Source organism: Leuresthes tenuis, unplaced genomic scaffold (assembly GCF_036924035.1).
Source record: "Leuresthes tenuis unplaced genomic scaffold, fLeuTen1.0.hap1 SCAF_10, whole genome shotgun sequence".
NCBI lineage: Eukaryota > Metazoa > Chordata > Actinopteri > Atheriniformes > Atherinopsidae > Leuresthes > Leuresthes tenuis.
The window spans coordinates 12,155,553-12,178,757 of record NW_027325364.1 but is presented as its reverse complement, the minus strand read 5'-3'; the positions used below and the strand labels follow the sequence as shown (position 1 = coordinate 12,178,757).

Genomic DNA, 23,205 nt, shown 5'->3' with positions numbered 1-23,205 from the left:
ATCCGACATGTTTGTGTGATTTTGTCACCAACAGATGTGTAATGCTGGATAATTTCCCACTATAAACACATCCCAAAGTATACATTTTTGTTAAATCTCATTTGTTTATTTGGAAACTCCATCTACTCTTTAGAACATCATCAAACGTTAATAAAGTTGCCACCGCAGTCTCACAAAGAATGATACAATTATTGTTGTGAAATAACACACAGAAAAATCTCACATCCTTAAAGGAACATCAATGTCTTGGCTGTCCAAACAGCAATGAAAGGGTTTCCTTTCAGAACAACAAACAGCGAGCTTGTGCAGGACCTTCAAAGAAAAATGAGAAATCATTATTCATTCTCTTGGGACCAGATTGTCGATCAGTCTGGATCTGACAGGTCCACAAATTGGAAAACGACGTCACCAGCAGAGCTAGAAATGTAAGATTATATTTTTGTGAGCTTCAATTTAGTGAAAGCTTGTTACGTAATACAAAAAAAAAAAAAAATCACATTCTTTTCACACCTCTGTATTTCAAAGGGACGCATTAATCTACTTCGTAATCAATGACTTGTCTGGGCTCATAATTCAGTCCGGTTATATGTTGCATTATTTGCACCTGCCATGAGTTATAGGGGCTCATTGGAAATGAACAGCTTGTTTTCAGAAGGCACGGCTTGGATATATGAATTATGAAGTGTTACAGAAAATCAATAACAACATTACAGTCTGTGAGCAAATCAACAGAGCATGAAGACAGTTCTCATCTCACAGCTTAGCAGCCGACTGATCAGGTCTAGGCCCGTGCCACTTCTCCCCTGAAAGAGAGAATAAAAAAAAATTAAAAAAAGGAAGGCTGAATAATTATCTGTGTGGTTGGTGTGATGCACAAATCACAGAAAGAAAAGCAGCCAGCGCCTCGGTAGATGAAACAGTGTTTTACACACATGCTTTTAGACAGATTCTGTAACACAGGAGCACAAATAAGAAGTGTCCAGGAAATAAAAGAAATGAAAAGGATGATAGCGACTCAGGTATTTATTTCTCACCGATGCAGTGGGCCATGAGCTCAAATCTGTCAGATCCAAAAAACATCTGTTGCTTTCCATCAACGTGACACACCAGCAAGGGTAAACCAAACGCCTGTCACAGTAAAGGGGAAGAGATTTTCATTATTACGCTGTAACGTCTTGTCAGTCACACAAGGAGAGCTGAAGAACAACTGACCCCATAATTAAGAGCATCCTGTGTCGCGTTTTTAAGTTTGTTTTTGATTTCCTGTGAGGTGGACAGCTTCAGCACCTCCTCGATCTCCCTGTCGGACAGTCCTGCTTTCTTAGCCGCCTGCAAAAAAAGATGTGGCAAAGAATCAATTTTGACTCCTCAAACCTTAAAACACAAAGCATGCACCCTGTGTGTTAAAATACGCAACCTCAGTCAGCGATGCAGACTCTGTGATGTCTTTGTCTTCACTCCAGATCCGTCTCCACAGCTCGCGGGAAACCCGCTCCACCTGCTTGTCTCCACATTTCTCCCTTTCCTGAACTGCGGTCACAAATCTCATTGCAAACAAGGAACCTAAAAGCAGAAAAAAGAGCTTATTAGATTTAGTTTATAAGGAAACGCTACCACTGCTGTCCCGTGTGACGCTTAATCACCAGCTGGGATTCAGACTATTAGAATATGTAACACTAATCAACTGAAAAGCCCTACAGCTGCACCTTTAATCATTTTTTATTTCAGCAACACATCATCTGATGCTTCATTTAAAATCTCTGCTCAGTTCTACCCCTCTGATAGCAGCTGGATCAGGAGCTCAGGCTCTAGCTGGTCTCATAAGTCCTAACTGGAAATCAAGGCTTGCCATCTCTCTAGCTTTGCCCCACTGTTGAGCCTTGATGGTGTTGGAAACACTCTACTAAGAGGCCTGGCCAATAAATGCACGAAAACAAGTGTTGTGCTTCCAGTCTCACTTTATTTATCTCCCCTGAAGAGAGAGTGTTCATTTCCATGATAAGATGTACATGCAATAGTTTTTCTTTTTTAAACTTGGTTATTTGGCTTCACTGATATCCATAAAAACCTGTTTAACCTCATTTTAAAACTTCCTGTAATCTCTAAGCAGTCTAAAATTTTTCACCTTTCTGTTCTGTTGTCACTATGATGGTCATAAACCCCTTTATTGGCGTCTTTTGTCCAGTTGCAGTGTTTCATTCAACCTGCAACACCACGACATAGGCAATTTACTACTGTGACAAATACAGGCATTCGTTTCTCACATTTGAGAGGTTAGAACTAGCAAGTTTCAGCATTTTCACTCGAAAAAGAACCAAAATGATTATTCAACCATTAGCTATTCAGGTTTTACACTGTAGAGGGCTGTGAGCTGGAGTCGATCCCAGCAGACTGTGGGCAAGATCCAGGGTACAACTTGGACAGAAGTAAATGTGTAATTCAGAGGTTTTCAAAGTGTGATGTGCGAGGTTCCAGATGGTGAAGCTTATTGAAAATGTGAAAGACATATTACTTTAGAAATCAAAGGAATAACGCAAATGTTTGTGATGTTGGTTGAGGAGCTTGGAAACATCAGTTGACAGTTTTACCCTCAAGTCAGAAACCAGTAAATATCTTATGAAAGACCATTTATGTATTTAATGTAGTCTGGACATGTCCATCAACAACATGTGGTTGTCTGAGTAGGGGGTTAAATGACACATTCATGATACTGTTATTTATCAAAACTAAGCAAAAACATTGGGAGTTTTCTTGTTTGTTTGTCATTTCTTTCTCTCATATTTTGATCATGCTTTTACCTTTTTTAAACATGGCTTCAAAGGGGTCAGATGGTGCCTGCAAGGGGACGTCACAGTACTTCGACAACTGGGTGAGATCGTTGACCATGTACAAGAATTTGTTGGGGACCAAGCCAGGAGGCTTATTGCCTGTCGTGAAAGACACAAGAGTCAGTGTCCACATGAGGACGAGCAGCACACCCCGCAAAACTGACGTTTACTGACCTGATGCTTGCATGACGCCACCCAGAAAGGAAGGGCGCAGTTTGAGCTCAATGTCCCACACGTTTCTGTAGCGACACATGATCTGTGGACACAAGTGATTGCTGTGAAGCTGCTCTGCACAGTGTAGCACCTGCAGACGAGGTCAGGACAAACACACGAACCTCAAAGCCGAGCCAGGAGTACGGCGACACCACATCGTAGAACAATTCGATCACTTTCCTGGAGGTCATCTTGAGGTCTGCCGGATCTCTGGCTCTTTACTTGTGTCGGCCAAATGATAAATGTTGTTAAATTATTGAACTGAGGTGCAGGTCTGCCTATATATTAAACAGCCTCGGTGGACTGCTTTGTGTGTCAAAGTTCAACTAACCTGACGCAGAGCCACTCGAGGTAATTAAATAAGTTAAATCACCTTTTAAAAAAAGTGTTGAGGTGAAAATCTATGCAAATATTTACAAGAGTCGCTGTAACAGTTTGTTGACACCCAACCCACAGTTAGCCTTCAATGAACCTCACATAAGGCAACAAAACAACACAAACACACGGCCAATTCACTGACCTTACCTGGAAAAACTACAAACTACCACCACTTTTGCGTTTAATATGGTTTTCTTCTTCTACGTAATTATTAAGCTGTTACCAGAACAACACACAGCACATTACCGCCACCTACCGGATGGAATAGACAGAAGTCGAGTTTCCATAAACACTATTTTAGGCTTTTTCCTCAAAATTTGGGGGTAAACATCGCATTTCACCGACTTTTTTTTTCTGATAGCACTGAGGTGTGAAACTCAAAACCGAAATTTTTTTAAAATATTGCAACTAAAGAGAAAGCACGTGAGCCAGTCAAACATTTGAGAAAATATTCACAAAATATGTCTACATTTTACAAAAGACCCAAATACAAAACAGACAACATACGAAAAAAACTAAAATAAATCAACACTGTTCTGTTTCTTATAGACTTGAAGTGTAAAACTCTGCAAAAATAAAATGTGTCTACATATTTATCATAAGAACATTTAGAGATATTTTAGTATCAGAGTTTTTCATCTTAAAAAAACCATTGAGGCAGTGACATAACTTGAGGGAGTTCTTGAAAGAGTTGTTTCTTGTTATCATTGGTCTATTTTTGGTCCTAACAATTCAAATGTATCCAGGACAAAAAAAATAAATGGAAAAACTGACACAACAGGAGAAAAGGTTGGTATATTCCTCTCATCTTACTTCTGTCAGTCAGTTTCATTGACTGTTTGGTCAGTTTTTTCATTTCCTGACTGTCATCCAGCAACATATATATTTTAAAAAAACACTCACACATGTGCTATGGAGTGATTACAGTAAAAGATTTGAAATATCCTGCTTATATCCTGTTTTTCAGTTGATGATATCTGCCAAATCTTCAATATAATTCTCCATATAAAGTGCCAGCTTTGTACAGTGTATCATGGGCTCAAATAAGTGATACAACAACTGATTTTCCAATTCACCGAACTGCCTTTTATTGCTATCATTCAACTAATTTCTAAACTTTCAGCATTTTTCATTTTCTGACATATAAGTTGTGTCAGAAATCAGCTATCAGCTTTGATCTCTAACCTTTCGCTCAAACACAGTTTAAAGATTCTTGGAATTTCTCTACAGTGAATGTAAATAATTATATTTTCTGAAAAACTATTTACTTTAAACTCTATTTACATATAGGTCTCCCACCAAGATAAGTAAGTGTTAAGGCTAGTAATGTCTATAATCGTATGTACGTCTGAAATCCACGAGTTAACATTTTCCTTTATGCCTCATCTTGAGGGCTTGCTTGATCTTTGAGCTCAGCTGCCCCAAAACTGTCAGACGGAAGTCCTGAATATTTGTCACTGAAAAGGAAATAAACAATCGTCCGTTACCCTTCAATTCAGAGAAAAGATGAATATTTCTGCAGTGTCTGAGGCTCACCTCTCTCCATCTTTCTCTATCTGTAAAGAAAGAAAAATGATTTATTACCATGAATAAGCAATTATTCTTCCAAGTGTTTTGTGCACTGCACGTTTTCTTTTTACCTTCGGCTTCTGTGATGTGTTGCCAGCAATCTTCCTGGGTACCCCCAGAGTCTCAAATGAATGGCTTCTCACTCTGATGGCTCTCTAATGGCAGATAAACAGATAAAATAAAAGGTAAAGTGAAGATATTTAAGTCAAATAAATGATGGGTTTCTGAGGGATTCCAGCATTACCTTAAAATTTTCAATAAAACCCCCACTTCCTTCAGATGGACCCCTCACACTCTCAGAAGTGGGGATGGCAGCCAGTGATGGATCTCCCATCATGCACTGGGAACGGGTGAAGAGCTCAGTCTGCAAGCTCTCCAGGAGTGATGAGCGTGTGCGCAGCTTCATAAGACAGGGGCAGGAGCAGGAAAATTAATATTTCATCGCCGGGGTGTTCACTGATACTATGATTAATGAGAAAAAAAATGGGTTTCTCCTGCTACCTCCAGTCGGCTGAACTGCTCAGCTTTATAGCAGGAAATCTCTGCATTGATAAGCTTGGTGAGAAGGAATTCTCTCAGCTGAGAATGCTAAAAGATGGGACAGAGAAAAAACATTTACTCTGCTGTCAAACCTCAGGTAAGCAACGTGGGGAGTCAACTGCATGGCGAACAGGTTGAGCAAGAGCAAAGTTTACTGTGTCATCGATCAAAGCAAGCAGCTTTAACTGTCAAGGAGTGTGAACAAGGCGTCCAAAAGAGCAAGACAGACAGAACAACAAGAGAGAGGCTAGACTGAAAGTCATATGAGACAAAAGCATTTTTACAGCAGACATTTTGAGTTGTCATTGTTGGAAAACCTCACGTATTACTAGGAATGTGACTTCTGTTTAAGTATCCTAATAATCCATGAAAGGGTGATAGAGAACCTGAAGCAGCCAAGTGGATTTCACACATATCAAAGTGTACTATTTGCACCAAGGCTTTTACTGGCATGTGTCAAAAGGGCCCATCCCCACTGAAAACAGCAGAATGATGGAACTGGAGTTCAACTCTATAAACTGCTGCTAAATGAACCACTGATACTATTTATACTGACTTAAAACCCAGAAGAAAGACGAAAATGAATGAACAAGTAAAAGAATTCTCTGAAGACAGAAAAAAAAGTATTAGGGAGATTGATTCCTACATCAGTGAAGAGGGGAGGATCTGGGATGACAGGACCAAAGGGAGGAACATCCTCTCTGCCTGTCACAGACACCTTTGAAGTGGAGAGAAAACATAAATAGACAATACATTAGAGTCTGGATCAGATATTGCTGCTGATAGTGTCTTTTTTCACAGAGATGTCTGCATTATGTGTAACAAAAAATGTCAGCGCAGAGATCCAAGGTGTTTTTAAGGTCATTCAGAAACAGAGGTGCCATTGTCTGCTCTGTCCACAAGAGTGCACTGACAAGTTCATGTTTCAGCTGCAAGGCTTTTAAATTTCACATGAAAACACATCAATGAGGCAAAACAGCGCCGCGATTTAGCTTTTAATCGGTCTTTTCTTTTTGGTAAATGTGAAACAGGTAACATCAATCACTTCATCCCTGCAGATTAACACCAAGCATGATCTTTTACAGGAAGTGGTCATACAGGTAAAATCATTGTGAGAGTAAAAGAGACATAATTCATTCAAACATATCAGATCATTGGTTTGCAAAAGATGAGGCAGACAAACATAAGATATGTGTTCTGAGACATGACACAAAAACAACAATCTCACAGCATTTGAAACACATTAAGGACTGATTGTTAGTTTTAAGAGTCTTATAAAGTCCAGATCTGGGGCTGCAAGGGTTTGGTGGGGGAGTTGCACACATGCCAGGAAACCAAAGTTCACCTCTCATCACACTGAATGTTTTCTGTGCTAAGATTTACTCTTGATTTGAGTTACTGTTTGGCTCCTCAAGATAATCATACCTCATGTAAAACATGCCCACTTAATGGTACTTTTTGCTGGTGTCGATTCCCAAACTCCTGAACTCTCAAAGTAATGAATCTCAGTTGGAATTTTGTGTTTTACCTGCAGCACATCTTATTCCAGATGGGGCGGGACCTGGCCCCCCGACCCAGAAAACAAAGATTTTCTAACATGTTGAGGATGTTGAGAGTGGGGCTATTTCAAGGCAAGCCATGATTTTTATTTCTAACCAATTGTGTCTAAACCTAACCAAGTATTTTTCACACCTAACCCTAAAGTCTCCATGAAACTGAATGAATTTATAAATGTTTTTGTATTTGTCTTCTGGTATGTGTCAAATATACACCAGTTTGCAGCCTTTTTATGATACACTTTTTGTCTGTTTTGTTATTGGCATTTTAGCTTGTAATTTCCTGAAAATCTATGATGAACAATAGATGACTAATCCTGTACTCACAGGACATGTGCTGTGCAAAGTGTAAAATAAGACAAATGCATTTAAATGAATAAAACAAAATGACATTAATGTGTTTGGTCAGATATGACACATGCCAAGGCCTAAGATTACAAATGAGTGTGATGCTGAGTCATGTCAAGGTTTGTTATCGTACATTTTTTAATTTATATTATTCTGTTTTTATGGAATGGAACAGCACTTGAAAAGCTGGTAATGACCCGCAGAGCATGGTTGACATGGGCTACTGTTTTCACACATTGAGGTCACATCTACTGGGGTGTGTGTGTGTGTGCGTGTGTGTGTGTGCGTGTGTGTGTGTTTGTGTGTGTGTGTGTGTTCACCACCCCTCAAGGCCCCTAATTTGGGCTTTATGAATTACAATCAGATTTTGTTGTTAATTTACTGTAATGTTGACTTAATTTGGATAACTCAATGTATGATATGTGAATACAGTTCAGTCTATTCAAAGGCTAATTTGGTTTAAAAAGAGTGCAATTAAAGCTGAATCCAGTTTCTGCTGTTATGTCTTCAGTCGAAGAAAAAACAGAATCCTCTTGACATATCTTTGCAGGGCGCTGTATCTAGGGATACTCCAAGAAGTATTGCGTACTTGAAGTATAAATACAAAGCAGGTAACTGCCATTTGCGATGTGTCTGCCATCTTTATTGATGGGGATGATGAAGTCTGCTTTTCACTTACCTTGTAGGCAGTTCCACCTGCGTCTTCCTCCCTCTGAATCTTTCGCACCACCAGAAAACAGTGCAAGAAGTGAGACTTAATGACATCACATAGAAAAGGGGTTTTGCCCTCCTGGTAGACCAAAGCTACAATGTCATTACCAATGTGTCTTTTTCTCTGCAGCTGGTGGGGAAGAAGAAAAATTTACTGTCAGCCTCTGCTCAAGAAACTTATTCTACAGAGAAATTTCTGAAGATGATTTCAGACACACTGCCACGTGAATCATTATTAAAGTAGGAAAGACTGAGGATGATGCAGCTAACTGACTTGCTGGGGGTCACTCTCTGTGTAAGGCAGTTTGGTTGTGACATGAAACATGATTTCTCTCCCATGAAAGGAAGTGACGACTGCTTCATTTCCCGTCTGGCCATGACACACATCCAGTCCTCCCCTGAAGCTGAGAGAAGGAAACAAGTGAAGAAATCGAGACGCCTTTAATATTTTGAGACTCAAATAAGTTTATAAAACTGAAAAATATGGAGCCAGTTCTTTTCAAGTTTATCAAATTTAAAGTCATCTAATAAATTATAGAATGCTTTCAGATCAATGGGATAATGACAATTACCAGCATTCAAAATGGAATCACTGCTGTTATTTGGCATTCAACATGGGGTAACAGGGCGACTAAATGGGGTTCTATAAACTTCGCCTTTTATTAAACAGAGAAACTTTACAAGTATAATTTAAAACATCTGAATCGAAAAAACAAAGAAAACAAAATGGATCAAACATCCTCTTTTTGTCATAGTAATTTTAGTCATTTGTCATATCTGAGCAAATATCCAAACGTTGATTATTTTCTCCGGCATCGCTGTATGACACATTGCAACAATCAACAAGTGCAGACAAGCATGTGTCCAGTTTTACCCTGCGGTGCAAACGTCTCCATAGCTTGCGTGTTCTTACATAAAAGGGTTGGATTCTTTTTCTGATCACAATGTTATTCACGGTACTAACATCATACTCACTCTTGATGAAATACTACAAGTAAGTGGAGTCATGTCTCTGAATGATGTAAGCATACTTTACCCTGTGAATCCCTGCAGCTGAACTGTGTCTCCCAGAATCGATAGGAACTCTTTAAACTCCTCACTCTCCTTGTTGTTGCTCAGTATATCCGCCTCAGTCAACTAAAGTGGGGCAGAGGATGTCTCAGAGGGAGTGAGTCTGCCATATTTATGTTGTATTGATGAAATTGTAGTCCTACCTGCCCATCCTTTTGGTACAATACACCAAACTTGAAATTCGGAGACACTCTGTGTTCATCAAATGCAGTTATGAGTTCTGGAGCCTTAAAGATGCAGGAGACAGTGTTCGAACAAATAAGATCTTTTTGACAGGAAGTGTTTTGATGAGTCAAAGTAGTAAAGTGCGTGTAAGGTGAACGATGGCTGAATTCTGTTTTGTTGCATGAATTTCAGGTTCTTGGTACTGAACATGGAAGCTCACTGTAACATTAGTAGGATACTTTACTGACATTGAGCTATCGTTGTTTTCATTTGCTGCAGCTTTGATACTAGCATAAAACAAAAAATTGAATCAGTTCATGGTTATTTCTGAGCATTACCTTCAGGTAGCTGACCACATCAAACCTTGAGACGGTCACTTTGTCACAGAGCATCTATAAAGAATACAGATGAATTCTGAAATACATCTCAAAAACAAACCAAGAAGAAAATTAACCAAGAACATTTTTCCATGTATTGAATATACTAGAATATTTGTTTTTATTCTCCTTAAAACTTCTGCTCAACTGCCTTTCAGGGGTAAATACTATAGTTTTTACCCCATATTTCGATATAGTGACCTATTACTCAACAAATGGAAATCTAAAGCTGAAAGGTAAAAAGAGGCCAAATAAAATAAACAAATAATTTAATGTAGAACAGAAAACAATGCTTAAAATCAAATAAACTAATAGTATATGAAGTGCATGAGTTTAGTCCAACTCTGATGATATCTGCAAATGTATCAGTAAATTTAAACAATATCTAATGTAAAAACAATTTAGTTACACAGCACAATGACCTCTACTGGAAATACTGGAAATAAATACTTTTTCTTGGAAAAGTCCTCGATACCTTTGCCAATTCCACAGCAGATGGGATGTTTGGGAAGAGAGACACAGAGAAAACTCCGTGAAGAGAGCACTCCTTCATCCTGTGAGACACACGCAAAAAACTCAATTATTTTGTCACATTTTCTGTGATGCAGATGTGAAAGTTACAAAAATCTCCACAGGCATTCTTTAAGACGTATCATTCAGTCAAAGTAACCAAAAGCAAAATACAGGGGTGCTTTTAGGAAAATAGCTTTAGTTTTAGGAGTGTTTTATACTGAAGCTTATAAAATACAAAAACCTTTCAATTGTGTGACTAAAATGGAAAAGATCTCCACCTTAGAATCACCCGTAGCTTATTCTCCTCTTCCTCCAAACACACTGAAAGAACCAACGGCCCCAGGGATGGATCCACTGCTGTGAATGAGTGGTGGTACTAAAAAGAGAAGGTGAGAAATCACGAGTGTTATAAGGTGAAGGCTGACACACATTACTCCAGAGACTTAAGGTGAAGCCTACTTACTCGTGAGCGGAAAAACTCGTGGTAGATTTTGGCCTCACCGTCTCTCTCCATGATGTCATAGCAATACAGATCAAGGCCATAGTGGGAAGAGGTGGGGCTCACATCTACAAGCCTCTCCAGAGGGGGGTCGATCCAGTAGCCCCCCAGTTTTGAGGGGAGGATGAGAGGCAGGTCTGAACCTATGGTCAAAAGCTGAGACTAAAACAAACACAAAGCAGCAGATGATAAGGCGGATGATGAGTGTTTGGGGAAAAACATATTATGGTAATCATGAAAAGGTCAGAGGCAATACACACGCATGTGAGCTGTATGTGGAGTCAGTTCTGTGTTTCTCATGTTGAAAACTAACCTTCAGAGGCAGTGGGAATTCACACCGCTGCTCATCGATCCTGCTGCCCTGATGGACGAGAGCATTGATAGTAGCAAAGTTCTGCTGGTCAGACATTGGCGAATGCACACGCTGCACAAGATCAATCATACTCAGACTCACCTGCAGCTTCTCAATGATTTCAAACAGCTCTGTGTCCTGATGTAGAAAAACAGGCAGCAGGTGTCAGACAGATTTGTAGTGAAAGAGAAGGGGAAGGAGAAACACAGGGAGGAAGAGGAACATGACAAATACTTCAAAAGAAAAACATGACTTTTCATAAAGGCAACATATGGCAATTCATGAAGCAGATATAATTACAAATAAAGGGTAAAAGACTTTAATAACATCACCCTCTGATTGCTGCTGGCTGAAAAGAAACACTTGCTGTCGCTGGTTGGAGAGTCCAGAATGTCCAGTATGTTGCTCTCTACCGAATCAGGTCTGCAGCAACAGGTTGATTTACACAAAAACACAGCATAAATTGTCACGCTTTCCCCAGTTCCTACAGTTCACAGTGCGAGTTGAAAACAGCAATATAGAATGAAAACAAAGCCTCACCTTGTCTCATCACTGCATGTAAATTTGTCCACACTGTAAACAAGGAAGTGAGAAATAGTCACTATGAGAACTAGTCTCCTTAAATGGACAGGATTACTTATGTCGAAAAGCAGTGGAATTTACCCAGAGTTTACAGCTATACAACTGACCTCTGTGGAGATTGTAAAATCCAAATTTGAGACTAAGACTGTCTTTACTCACCCGCCATATGCCCCAAAAGTGAAACTTCTCTTTCTAGAGAAGGACATGTCATTCCTCTTCTCTCTCTCCATGGCTTTGGTGTCACTGCGAATGTTTGTACATGCCAGTTTGGTATCGAGTCAATCAGGGCTGGTTAAGGCTGAATTAATTCACTCTATCATTCTGTCACTCCTCTTCCTCCTCCTCCTCCCTACCCCCTGCCACTCACTCGTTTAAGCTTCCCTTTCCTATCTCTGTCCTGTTGTCAGCCAGACAGGCAGCATTAACCCACTCATGGTCGCAGGTGCAGCCTGCACAGACTACAAAACGGACACTGTTAGGCCGCCTTATGCTGCCTCATTCCATCGATCCCAAATGAACACTTGTGTGGTGCTCATGGCAAGCTGGCTGAGCTTAAATATAGACTTGTAAATAAATAAAGAAATCAGTGAGACATTTTCTCCCGGACCTGTTACCCTTTGAGTCAGTGAGAATCATCAATTATTGACAGCTCACACAGTGAGGGTGAGGAGGTAGACAGCAGGGGGGGGGTGAACTGGAGAGAACAGGAGAAGGTTGGAAAGGGAAGTAAGAAAGGGAGTTGAAAGAAAAAGAGACACCGTTAGGGAGGAGTGTCACATGATGCAAATTACTATACATGCCCTTTACTCATTATTGCATGGTTTCCTAAAAAAGAAAACTTGACCCATTTTCATCAAATGGTTAAAAGTTAAATATTTGTTCCAGAAAAATGGCTTGAAATAGAAATAGAAACATAGACTTTTCTGCATAAGTTGACCTTATATGAGTTTATAATATGTGGCACTGGCACTAATGCCTCAGCCAAGGCATACTCCAAGGAAAAGTGAAGCAAAAGTAATTCTGTAAAAATGCAATCACACTGTTTGTTGAATGAACTGAAAATGGGATTTTACTACTTTCATGTAACAATGTAATAATCTAACAATGTAATAAACTTCAACAGGTCTATCAAATAATGGACTTTTAGATATGACCATTCTTTGAAGGCCACTGCAGTGAACTTTATATTTCAATTTGACCTTTTTTGTATTATTTTGAGTTATGGTTATGCTTAAGATTATGAATGAAATTCTCTCTTATTTTGAATTCATGCCAGTTTCAATAACAGTCCATCCTCTTCTTATTAAATGGCTCTTTATTAGACAGTTTGTGTCTGTCTTCAGAGCGCTCCTCATCAATTGGCTACTTGTTTACGATTCAAATTCAAAATGCCCTAATCGCCCTTATTTTAAAAGTATTTACAGTAGGGAGCAACTGTCTGATGATTGGCTACGAAAAACGCCACTCAAAATATGCGATACTTTCATTGGTCAGAATACAAAACAGTGAGTCTGTTGTAGCTCCGCCTCCCGTCACTGCAGCATTAGATACCCCGCGGAAGTTGATGGTGTGAAACAGAGATGTTAATTTACGTGGGTAATTTGCGTGAAGTGGTGTGAAAGCATAATCGTCGCACTGTAGTTTTTCCTGACGGTTTGGTAGGGACTTGCAGAAACAGAAGAACGGTAAGCTTTAGATTTTTATACGATTATATTGCAGCCACTTAAATGCAAGAAAAAGTCGAAGTTAGCTAGCTAGCTAGCTAGCCTCGGTGCTTAGCCACCAACGTTAAGGTTGAGGTTAATGTTAACTGTCAGCAGTCTTTTGCACCGTAACTCGTGTTATTTTGGTTCACGCTAATATTATAGATATATTAAGTTCCCTCATAACCTATTTTGTTTGTTATTGCGTTGTACGATTCACACCTGCATTGTTTACATATTGTTATGGTTTTGTTTTTGATCACTCAAAAATATACTATACAAAAACCTTTTTAATATGCCAGAGTTGTATGTTGATATACCCTAAAAACACATGTCTGAAGAAAGTGGAACCATTAAGTGACATATGCGACCGATGACGCTCAAGAAAAGTAAAGACTGTATCACTTTCTACACCAAAGTGAATGTGCAGTACATACACAGGTCTCAGTCTGGTGGTAATGAGGTGACTTTATTTCTGTGGATGTTCATTTATCTTGTTTCCTGTCCTGGAAACATTTCGTTGCAGCAAAATGTTGGAGTGTGGCATGGTGCAGCAGCACAGACAGGCTCTTAAGAGACAGTCTGCTATCCTGTGCAAACAGCTGGTCGTGGATGAGCTGCTCATTCAGTCACTGCAGGCAGATGACATCTTAACCGAGAGCATGGCAGAGAGTATCATGGTATGTGAGCACTGACATCTTTAATCGGATAACCTGTTGATAATCAATCAGCTGAAAGTCAAGAAAAAAGATTTAACAGACAGTTCAGGTTTTATTTCTTTTGTTGACTGCCCAGTAGGCCTGTCACAGACAGCTTTTGTTTTGATATGTCTCAAGAGAAATTTCAATGAATGATATTGTTGATTAAAGACTTTGCTTTAAAACACTTTAAAAGTACAAAGAATTTGTAGATATTCAGACATTAGGTCTTAATGGAAAAAAATGAAGGGTAAAATAAATAAATGGAGCAACACCGCTGACATTAATTTAAATTGACTGTCACGTTTTATGAACAAATATGCACCCAAATTAGTATTTAACATTTGGCATATGGAGGATAAACTCACTTAGTTGTGATGACTGGGGTAAGATCGCAGTGCTGAACTTACTAACCTGAGGTAACATAATATTTTCATTTCACCTGTGGCCTGTGATACTAGCAGGCAGAGACGGCCTATGGTTCAACCCTGGGCTGGCGTTGTATTGAAAGTGGCTCACTTCATACCTGTATTTATCACCTGGAAACTCACAGGTTATGTTTCCATTAGATACACCCATGATGAACACATCTAACAGCCCTCCCTGTTAGGGTGAGTCAGTAAAATAAGATACCAGTGCATGGACAGTGATAAGATTTCTTCTCTCCTCATTCTCTCTCAATAATTAGAGGCCATCTAAGCCCCTCGTCTCTCCCTGACCAGCATTTTCTTGAAACTGATCTGATTTGTTCGTTAGGAAACGCACACTGTATTCATGGGCTTAAAACAGAAAGTCATATTCTATATGTGGTTGTGAATGTTCATTTTCTAAGACATGCAGCTTATGAAATGTTTAAAAAAATGAATAATAAACGTGGAAAATAAAAAAAATGTAGTCTTTATGACATAGAAAATAAACTTACAAAGACATTTGCAGGTAAACCCACAAACAGACTTTGTTCTTTATTTGCCTTGAACACAAGATCATTTAAAACAGACAGATTTGCCTCTCAGAGAATAAGGCAGAAACTATCTTCTGTGCCACATGACTACAACTGCAACACACTGACTTAGTAGAAGAGACATTTGTAATATATCGGTACTGATATTGATAAGCCTGCTGATAAATGCATTCATATGGTCGTCAATGGTTTGTCCTTCCTGTGTGAAATGTGCTGCTCCGGATCCATGTTTGTGATCGATACTCACTGTTATAAACAGTGTTATAACGCAGCTTAGAGTGATTTCTACTGTTCAGCTTAGTTAATGTCCAGTTAGTTTTAAAAAAAGTTAATGTTAGAGAATTCAAATGACTACTTTGCTCACTGCATTCATGTAAGGGCAAAACATGCGTCAGCGTACTTTTTTTTTTCAGTTTAGGTGTGGAAAAGGCTGCCCAAGTTTTGAGATGGTCATAAAAACTGTACTTTATTTCATCTTTATGTTTGCTGGAATGTTGTTGTTGCATGTAAACACGGGAGATAATCTGAATTTATAAAGTTTGATATGTGGACATGTCTGTTACAGTACACAGAACAGTAACTTAATGTTTAGACCCGCCCAGTTTAAGTTCTTCAGTCTCTTCCTACTTATTTCTTGAACAATCAGAAGTTATGGAAGATGTCCCCTTCCTGAAGGCTCAGTCTGCTCTGATTGGTCAGCTCCCCTGACCTAATTGCTTAATCAGGCCCCACAAACTGTTCTATAATCACCATTAGTCTGCTGACATTAAAAATAAGTTTCCTGTCTGATCGACTTTAATCTGAAAATATTTATGAAAGTATCTACCTTTCTTTTCTTCTCCTTTTTTTCATTGTTTGTTTGGATGATTGCAAATAAATGACCTAATGTGAAAGACGGATTTTACAAAAACAGTTAAACATTGAGTTTGGTTTCGTGTGGACTTAAAGGGGTCATCATTCAAAAAGTTTGGGAGTCACTGGGCTGTGACCCTTAGGGAAAACTTGAGTGTAATATTGACAGTGTAAAAGTCACAGAATGCCACATAAAATTCATGAAGTTCCTTCCTGTCAGAAAGTCATGACCACACAACTTTAATTTCCCAACTTTAAGTGTCTATATATCAAAAGTGAGGAGTGGATAGTGTTTTTTTTGTTTGTTTTGTTTTTAAAGAAGGGGTGAAAAGGTTTATTAAACGTACTACTAAAACCTTTTTTTTCCGCGTTCTCATCTTTTCTCATCTTATCTCCTCTCCTCTAGGCCGAGCAAACCTCTCAGAAACGCAGCTGGCGTCTGTTACTTCTCTTACCAAAGCGAGGACCCAACGCCTTTAGCAGCTTCTGCTCAGCACTCCAAGAAACCGAGCAGCAGCACCTGTGCGACCTCCTCACGCAGTCGCCGGAGAGAGACGGCAGAGAGACGCATGTAGATGTGAGTGTGTTTGTTGCCTGCATACAGCGGCCACGGCCGATTGTTGTCATGACTTGGTGGAGTGCTTAGATTGTTTTCTGCTCACAGAGTATTCAGCCTGAGAAAGAGCCAGAGATAAACACAAGGCGACAGGAGAGAGCAGAAACGAAGAGAGAGGTGAGAGGAGCACCTGAAATCCTCAATCATGATGACTTTTATATGACCAAGATAAGACTTAAGACAGTCTCTCGAGGCGCGCAGCTCAGAGAAAAGGTTAAATAACGATGAGCTTCATCAACATGGTCTGTTGCAGACGCCCCTGTTAGGCAGAGAGGAAAAGTGTGAGGTGAGCAGCACCTCATCGTTCCCCGTCCAAGCCTCAGATAGATGCTGCAGTTCAGAGTCATCGTTCAGGGAGCCGGCCCCAGTCAGGGAGGACAGGAACAAAGAAAGACGAAGGACAAAGACAAGAGGAAGTGATAAGCAGACAGATGTGAGAATTACAAAATACATGCATCTCCTGTTACTCATCCAGAACGTCTGCTGAGTTACTCAACAGCTGACAGGAGATGATAATTGGTTTAGGGTTCCAGAGGTCATATTTCCACAACAAACAACTGTTGCTGCCACAGTAAATATGCAAATGCTCGCTTATCTGTCTCGTATGTTCTGATAAATTTCAGAGGATAGCTGGGTCCTCTCTTCCACTTCCAACTCAGGAGGAATTTGCTGCCAAGAGAGCAAGGACACATGGTATGTGTTAATGCGGTGTAGCCCATCTGCACTCAAGTTAAAATAGGTTTCTCTGTGTCCAATATTGTTGTTGTCTGTATCTGTTTCCTTGGAGACACAAAGTGTCGTCTGAACAAAAGGGTTTATCTGTCTGTCTGGTTTTACAGCAGCTGCTTTACTCAACTCTAAAACATTTACTAGTCAGCAGCCACGTGATCAACGTAGTTGCTCTTTTTATTATTTAAACGTCTATTTGAATGATCAGTATAGGAGAGTGGTTGCTTTAGCATGCAGCTGCCTGCAGGCACCACACCCACAGAGTGATGCAATCACAGCAAGGTCGTACAAAGTCTGTTGCTGCGCAAGTGCTTCCAGGAGCATTTGATGTTCCCAGAGCTTGAAGGAAGCAATTAAACTCGTAACACTCAGAGATTGCTGTTGTTTTATTGTGTGCTCGTCCGTCTCTGCTGCAGAGTCCATGGAGTTCAGTCTTGATGCCGACAGTCCCATCAACACTCCCGTTCTACCCTGCACTCCTGACTTTTACCACTCTCACTGCCAGCAGGTAAATTGCTTCTCTTTAACAGGTCAGCAGCAGCGTAGCTCTGTTACGACTAATCTAAAGCCTCTAGATGAAGAGATGCTGAAACCGATGTGCTTTAAAGCTGTGTACAGTTGTGAAAGAATGCCACAAACATTTTTTGGGCTCCTTCGTGTGGTCATTTCACTATTGGCTCCTCTCTCTCGTGACCAGTCTTACAGAATGAATTCATCCCCTCGTGGATTTGCCTTGGTGATCAGTAATGTGAGCTTTGACTCTCGTGCTGCTCCCGACCTCGACCCCAGGAAGGGGGGTGAGGTGGATGACGAGGTCCTCAGGAAGGTTTTCACAGAGCTGGATTATCTCGTCAGTGTCCACAGAAACCTCACCGCTCAGGTAAGATGTTGTTACAGGGTTCATCTTATTTATGTGATAAACGTAGGAAAGGAAGTTTGAAAGAAGAGCAAGTTGATTATAAACCTGAGCAACCTTTTGTCCTGAAATGGGTTTATGAAAGTCACTTGTTTGGTTAAGTAGCTCTGTTTAAGTGGGGTTGGTGAACTGATGCAGTAAAGGTCCTTCAGTACAATATTTGTTTGTTTAGTCCAGTTTAGCTCATTGCTCTGCTGCTGATGGAGGAAGGTGACTCTTTGGATTATTGTCATGCATTCTGAGCAGTTCTGACTGGATTGTCTTGTTCTGTCTCTAAGGAGTAAAGGTGACAAAAAGTTGGAGGCAGCTTTGACTTTGTTCATGTGTATCGACTGCACTCTTCTTTGTTTTTGAGCAGGACATGAGGACTTGCATTGAGAATTTCTGCAGGCGGCCAGAACACCGCACGGTGGACAGCTGTGTGGTGTGCCTGCTCTCCCACGGAGTGGAGGGAGCCGTTTACGGCACAGACGGACAGCTCCTGCAGGTGAGTTTGGCTGATGCTTTGCCATTTTGATTTATGTCCCTCAAGGGGAAAGATGCTGCATATGTTATTTTTAAGACGTTTACTGTGTTAACGCGTATCACTCGGTCACTTTCAGCTGGACTGGGTGTTTCAGTCTTTTGACAATGCGCATTGTCCGCTGCTTCAAAACAAGCCGAAGATGTTTTTCGTTCAGGCCTGCAGAGGAGGTGAGAGATGATGAGGATGTAGTAAACACATTTCAAAGTCTGAGCATGTGTTTAGAGTATTTGTGTTAAATGTTTGACACTTTATGGAATCCTGTAAGAGCCAGAGATCAGACAGGTGCTAGACTCTAAATCCACAAGCCCAGATGCTGCTTGCTGTCACTTCCTAGACCACTGCGAGAGTAGCTGTTGATGCCATTTTATCAGCCATCATTGTGTCGCATATCAAACACAAGCGTAATACAAAAAGCAGCTCAGTAACCATGACATAAATCTGTTACTTGATAAGCCCCCAGCAAATTATTGTCTGTGATTTAGGTGAAGGCCTGACTACGCACCTGATGATGCTTATGACAAATCCTCAGACCCCTCTGGAGCAAATCTAATTACTTAACACAATCCCTCAGTCCTCCACAGTTGTGCTGCTGAGAGGCTATTAGATTGGCTTTGCTGCTGTTGCTCTCAAAATAACTTCCAGTAAAAAGAATGATATATTTCTACTATTCATGGTTTTGCGGTTAAATGTTGTTGAGAAAAGAATATTTGGGTTACATGAGAAAAATAGAGAAAATGGTAAAAATTGAATGGTGTTTTTGCCCTGCTGAAGATAACGAATGAGACAAGGAATCCATTTGATTACAGAATTTTATGGAGGAAATCAAGTCAAGACTCTTAAGTTGAGTCTGGGACAAGTCTTCAAGCAGCTCCAGGACAGAGTCCTTTTTAGAGTTTAGTGTGTGTGGAGACGATTAAACCTTAATTTAACTCTGTTAACGCCGAAAACTGTCGGCTTCAGCGCTCCTTTGTCTCTACAGCAGGTGTTCAGGTGCGGTGTGGGTTTGTGGATCACCTGCAAGTGTGACATTTTATTGCAAAGTACTTCTAAAACAAGTGCTGTGATACTGTCCAAGTGTCATTGACCTAAAGTGTTTCAGAATTTGGATTACGTCAAAGGTTAGAAATCATTTTTAGCTTTTTTTTTTGGTCTGTCAGATGAGATGGACTGTGGAGTGGAGCAGATAGACGGCCCAGCGAGGACTTTGTCGCCAGGCTGCGAACAGCGGGATGCTGGGAGGGAAGGACAGGGGGACGCAGACTCCAGACAGAGAGCGGACTTGGGGAGGCCCAGGATTAAACTACCGCAGCGGTCGGACATGATCTGTGGCTTTGCATCTCTCAAAGGTCAGAGAATCTGTAAGTTTTTTTTTTTTCTTCCCATTTGCTATTCTGAGGTTGATTTATTCATGAAATGTGAAACCATGTTAATTGACTGAATAAGTAATATAAAGGAATACAAATATGGCAGCAGAGATGAGGAGTAATGGCCCTGAAGTTTTATTCTTTATTTCAGCAAGTTAACAGGAGTCTAAACTAGTCAAAAAGACATTGAAATGTTGAGCTTCAAGGTACACAGTGTGTTTGATTTAAGACTGACCTGAGCAGGAGTTTTCAAAGTTCTTCCTCTCAAACAAAGCTTAAAAGTGACATTCCCTCAGTCTTCCTCAGTGTACTTAGTTTTGCCCAAATCCTTTATGCCTGTGGGATCATATCCATGGTACCTGATCCCGCAGACGCTCAGCAACTGAGCCAAGAAAGCCAAAAAGTCCTGTGACAGTCTAAATTCTGCAGGAAACAGAATTTAAAAACTGATCTATTAACATATTGATTAGTTTCTGACTCTGGAAAAAGAAGGAAAAAGCAGTAGAACTCCTCCAAAGCTAATGTTTCTCAGAGCTGTATCTAACAAAATCTCCCACGTCAAGCCCATTGTCTCCATGACTAATGTTTTATTTCTTAATTTTCATTAAAGCACCTGGTGAGGCGCATGTTTCGCTGTAAAAGAAGCAAAAACAATAGAAAGCTTTGCCAAAAGCTGTGGAATGTTCCTGCTTTTGAATGTTAAAGTCACGTTGTTGTTTATCATGCAGCACAATCAGAAAATGTCTTCTTTGAACATGGATTTTGTGCACATGTTACTGGTATGTGAGAAATAATTTGTAATTAAAATAATCTAATGGGAAAAATACTGTGCTCCTAATACTGCGCTGTGCCCTTGAGCCTCATCTTGAAGTACTAAGGCTTTTATTTTCTTTTGATATCTTCCTTTTAAGGCACAGCAGCCATGCGAAACACCAAGAGAGGGTCCTGGTTCATCCAGGAACTGAACACATCACTCCGTCTTCTTTCCAGAGACACACACCTTTCAGACATCCTGGTGCAGGTGAAGGACGTCTCTTTCACTTTTATACCCTGCAGTCTTAATGCGATTCTCCAAAAAGCATCCCTAATCGTCCCACCGTGTTTCTCTGTCTCCAGGTGAACGGGCGTATCAAGGAGAGGGAGGGTTACGCCCCGGGCACCGCCCACCACCGCTGCAAAGAGATGTCCGAGTTCACCAGCTCACTCTGCAAAGACCTCTACCTTTTCCCCAAGTACCAGCCCCAGTATTGACATGCAAAAGTGCACTTTAGATCACCACACACAGATCATTCCTCGCATCGAAGCCTCTTCAGTGGAGGCAACACGACTGTTTGTCACACATCTACTGCCACACATTCCCCCCCGTTACAACTTCACATGGAAAAAGGTGTCTTCTTTCCCCTTTCAAACCACAGACGTGCACATGAGAACACACCCTAAAGGAGACAGAAGCAAGCTTATGCTAATCTACATGTACTCGGAAATGGGTGACAAAACACACTCATGTATCTGTGTGTCTGTGTCTATGCCAGTTAGAGGGTTTATATGTTAATCCTTTTCAGTCAAACTGCACAGCTACTCTTGAGGTTTCACAAAATCCTCTTTTTAAAAGTTGTTTTGTACACAGATCTATTTTTGTGCCGCCTGAATTTTGTATGAAATTGTTTTTATAAGGATTTGTAAGCCCATGCTTTTATTTGTACGTTTGTTGTGAGCGTGTGTTGTTTTTAGTATACCGACAGGCAGGGGGCAGCACTGCAGAGACCAGTGCGTGTCATCGTTTCTCGATCACCACTACTGTTTATGTCCTCCTGTTCAAAGCGATCCATATTGTCATGATTGCAGACAGCTATGGCATTAGTTACAGCCAGATATATTTCTTATAAAACATTAGATGTTTTAAAACGCTCAAAGAGAACGTGTTTTACCCTCAGTTTGCCTTATGAGGAGTAGGAGGCGGGGGCAACACAGGGCAGCTTCAAAAGGAAGTTTTGAAGAAACTTAGTACTTTTTTTTTTCTATGCTTTTGCTTATGAAAGTCAAGAAAAACAAATCAGCATTTAGACTTTAAATTTCATGACTTCACCCACTGACATCCAGTAAATTCCTCCTGTCCATGTCAGCGTGGTGGGCTGGAATGTGGTGCTACTTTTTGGGGTCATTCACCTACGTGAGAGACTCTGACCTTCATTTCTAGTGTTTCTCTCCCAGTGGGAGTAGTACTTATGGTGTCCCCGTTGTATTCTCTACGGTTCCTGATACAGTGAGGATAAGCAATGTCTTCCATAAACAATATGCAGTTTCTTACAGCAGCCTGTGCCATGTGAGGGTGATCTGGTGGAAGAACATGGTGGCGCTTTCATAATGCGCCCGTCCACGCAAAGAAATGTATTTCTGAAGGCTGCGGGAGCATCGAAGAGCCCCGACAAGACGGACAGAGTGTGTTCAGTTACAGCAGTGTTGTAGAAAGGAGAAGAGAGCGGTTGAAACAGTGTTGGTTGGTAACCGTCTGTAAACAGAGTAAGATGCTGTGTGTGAGGTGGTCGTGTTTACTGTGGTCGCAGATCACGAAAGGTGTGGCACCTTTTTAATGATCCGCTTTTTAATAGGTAAGAGATATAATTTAAAGAGAGAAGCAGAAGATTTTGAAGGTTGGTTCTGCTGAACTGCTGTGTGGAGGGGGGGGCTAAAGATGTCTTATTTCTGTCATCACCTATGGCCAAATGTTCCATACAATAAACAAGCTATGGCTCTTAAAAGAAAGAAAAGATTCATTCATGTGTTTGTTTGTTTTTTCGTGCGTGGGTCCAAATGTGTGTCTGCATTTTCCTGCGCTGGTGTGTTGGAGCTGCGTCCCGCAGCATGAATGCGAGGCCTCTGCACAAATGTACACTGCGGCTGCTCCTGTGCATACTTCGCTGTATTTGATCCTCCTTGTTGCTGTGTTTGTGTGTGTTGTTGCCGGCGTACAGCCCGTCCCGCTCGCTCTCAGGTGTAATATAGCTGTCTCCCCACTATTTCGCTGCGCTCAGGTCTCTCCGTGCTGTGACCGGGATGTATGTTTCTCTCACACTGCCTGATAATATTCTTAGTGTATCAGATAGAGGCCCAGCCAGCTGTCCACAGTCATTCTCCTTT

At 40.6% G+C, this 23,205-nt stretch overlaps 3 protein-coding genes across 9 annotated transcripts; 1 reads left to right on the top strand and 2 right to left on the bottom strand.

Moving 5' to 3' along the window:
• Positions 1–490: 490 nt before the first annotated feature.
• Positions 491–3,622, bottom strand: gstk1 (glutathione S-transferase kappa 1). Of its 2 annotated transcripts, none has more exons than XM_072394048.1 (8): positions 3,567–3,622; positions 3,164–3,255; positions 3,003–3,084; positions 2,799–2,927; positions 1,418–1,563; positions 1,213–1,329; positions 1,035–1,128; positions 491–803 (listed from the first exon to the last, which is right to left on the bottom strand). In XM_072394048.1, the coding sequence occupies exons 2-8, from the start codon at positions 3,230–3,232 to the stop codon at positions 754–756; spliced, it is 687 nt and encodes a 228-aa protein (XP_072250149.1). In that variant the 5' UTR covers positions 3,233–3,255; positions 3,567–3,622; the 3' UTR covers positions 491–753. The 2 variants fall into 2 exon arrangements, with proteins under 2 accessions (XP_072250149.1, XP_072250150.1); XM_072394049.1 differs by having other exon boundaries at positions 3,164–3,262; positions 3,567–3,581.
• A 372-nt stretch (positions 3,623–3,994) lies between these two features.
• On the bottom strand, positions 3,995–12,215 carry rap1gapl (RAP1 GTPase activating protein-like). 2 transcript variants are annotated; one of them, XM_072394046.1, is made up of 19 exons: positions 11,862–12,215; positions 11,661–11,693; positions 11,453–11,543; positions 11,223–11,258; positions 11,082–11,129; positions 10,733–10,930; positions 10,548–10,645; positions 10,232–10,310; positions 9,718–9,771; positions 9,358–9,441; positions 9,180–9,280; positions 8,418–8,547; positions 8,112–8,273; positions 6,175–6,246; positions 5,490–5,576; positions 5,233–5,388; positions 5,060–5,143; positions 4,956–4,975; positions 3,995–4,876 (listed from the first exon to the last, which is right to left on the bottom strand). In XM_072394046.1, exons 1-19 carry the CDS (start codon positions 11,930–11,932, stop codon positions 4,795–4,797), a joined length of 1,686 nt encoding a protein of 561 aa, XP_072250147.1. In that variant the 5' UTR covers positions 11,933–12,215; the 3' UTR covers positions 3,995–4,794. The 2 variants fall into 2 exon arrangements, with proteins under 2 accessions (XP_072250147.1, XP_072250148.1); XM_072394047.1 differs by lacking the exon at positions 11,661–11,693.
• A 1,024-nt stretch (positions 12,216–13,239) lies between these two features.
• On the top strand, positions 13,240–22,840 carry casp2 (caspase 2, apoptosis-related cysteine peptidase). Of its 5 annotated transcripts, none has more exons than XM_072394052.1 (13): positions 13,240–13,387; positions 13,932–14,085; positions 16,323–16,493; positions 16,581–16,649; positions 16,786–16,965; positions 17,156–17,225; positions 17,678–17,769; positions 17,959–18,141; positions 18,536–18,664; positions 18,780–18,870; positions 19,861–20,049; positions 20,979–21,088; positions 21,184–22,840. In XM_072394052.1, the coding sequence occupies exons 2-13, from the start codon at positions 13,936–13,938 to the stop codon at positions 21,316–21,318; spliced, it is 1,569 nt and encodes a 522-aa protein (XP_072250153.1). In that variant the 5' UTR covers positions 13,240–13,387; positions 13,932–13,935; the 3' UTR covers positions 21,319–22,840. The 5 variants fall into 5 exon arrangements, with proteins under 5 accessions (XP_072250153.1, XP_072250152.1, XP_072250155.1 ...); XM_072394051.1 differs by having other exon boundaries at positions 19,861–20,061; XM_072394054.1 differs by lacking the exon at positions 16,786–16,965 and having other exon boundaries at positions 21,184–22,839.
• Positions 22,841–23,205: the final 365 nt, after the last annotated feature.

What these genes read in the sequence shown, in the direction of transcription:
- rap1gapl (XM_072394046.1), bottom strand. Translation starts at nt 11,932, where the DNA reads ATGGAGAGAGAGAAGAGGAATGACATGTCCTTCTCTAGAAAGAGAAGT. An exon ending in CAGAGAGTGACCCCCAGCAA is followed by an intron (nt 8,274 to 8,417) that starts GTCAGTTAGCTG and finishes CTTCCCCACCAG; the next exon opens with CTGCAGAGAAAAAGACACAT. An exon ending in CAGGTGGAACTGCCTACAAG is followed by an intron (nt 6,247 to 8,111) that starts GTAAGTGAAAAG and finishes TCCACTTCAAAG; the next exon opens with GTGTCTGTGACAGGCAGAGA.
- gstk1 (XM_072394048.1), bottom strand. Translation starts at nt 3,232, where the DNA reads ATGACCTCCAGGAAAGTGATCGAATTGTTCTACGATGTGGTGTCGCCG. An exon ending in AGTCTGCATCGCTGACTGAG is followed by an intron (nt 1,330 to 1,417) that starts GTTGCGTATTTT and finishes CTTTTTTTGCAG; the next exon opens with GCGGCTAAGAAAGCAGGACT. An exon ending in GCTCATGGCCCACTGCATCG is followed by an intron (nt 804 to 1,034) that starts GTGAGAAATAAA and finishes TCTCTCTTTCAG; the next exon opens with GGGAGAAGTGGCACGGGCCT.
- casp2 (XM_072394051.1), top strand. Translation starts at nt 13,936, where the DNA reads ATGTTGGAGTGTGGCATGGTGCAGCAGCACAGACAGGCTCTTAAGAGA. An exon ending in GCAGAGAGACGCATGTAGAT is followed by an intron (nt 16,494 to 16,580) that starts GTGAGTGTGTTT and finishes TTCTGCTCACAG; the next exon opens with AGTATTCAGCCTGAGAAAGA. An exon ending in ACAGAAACCTCACCGCTCAG is followed by an intron (nt 18,142 to 18,535) that starts GTAAGATGTTGT and finishes GTTTTTGAGCAG; the next exon opens with GACATGAGGACTTGCATTGA.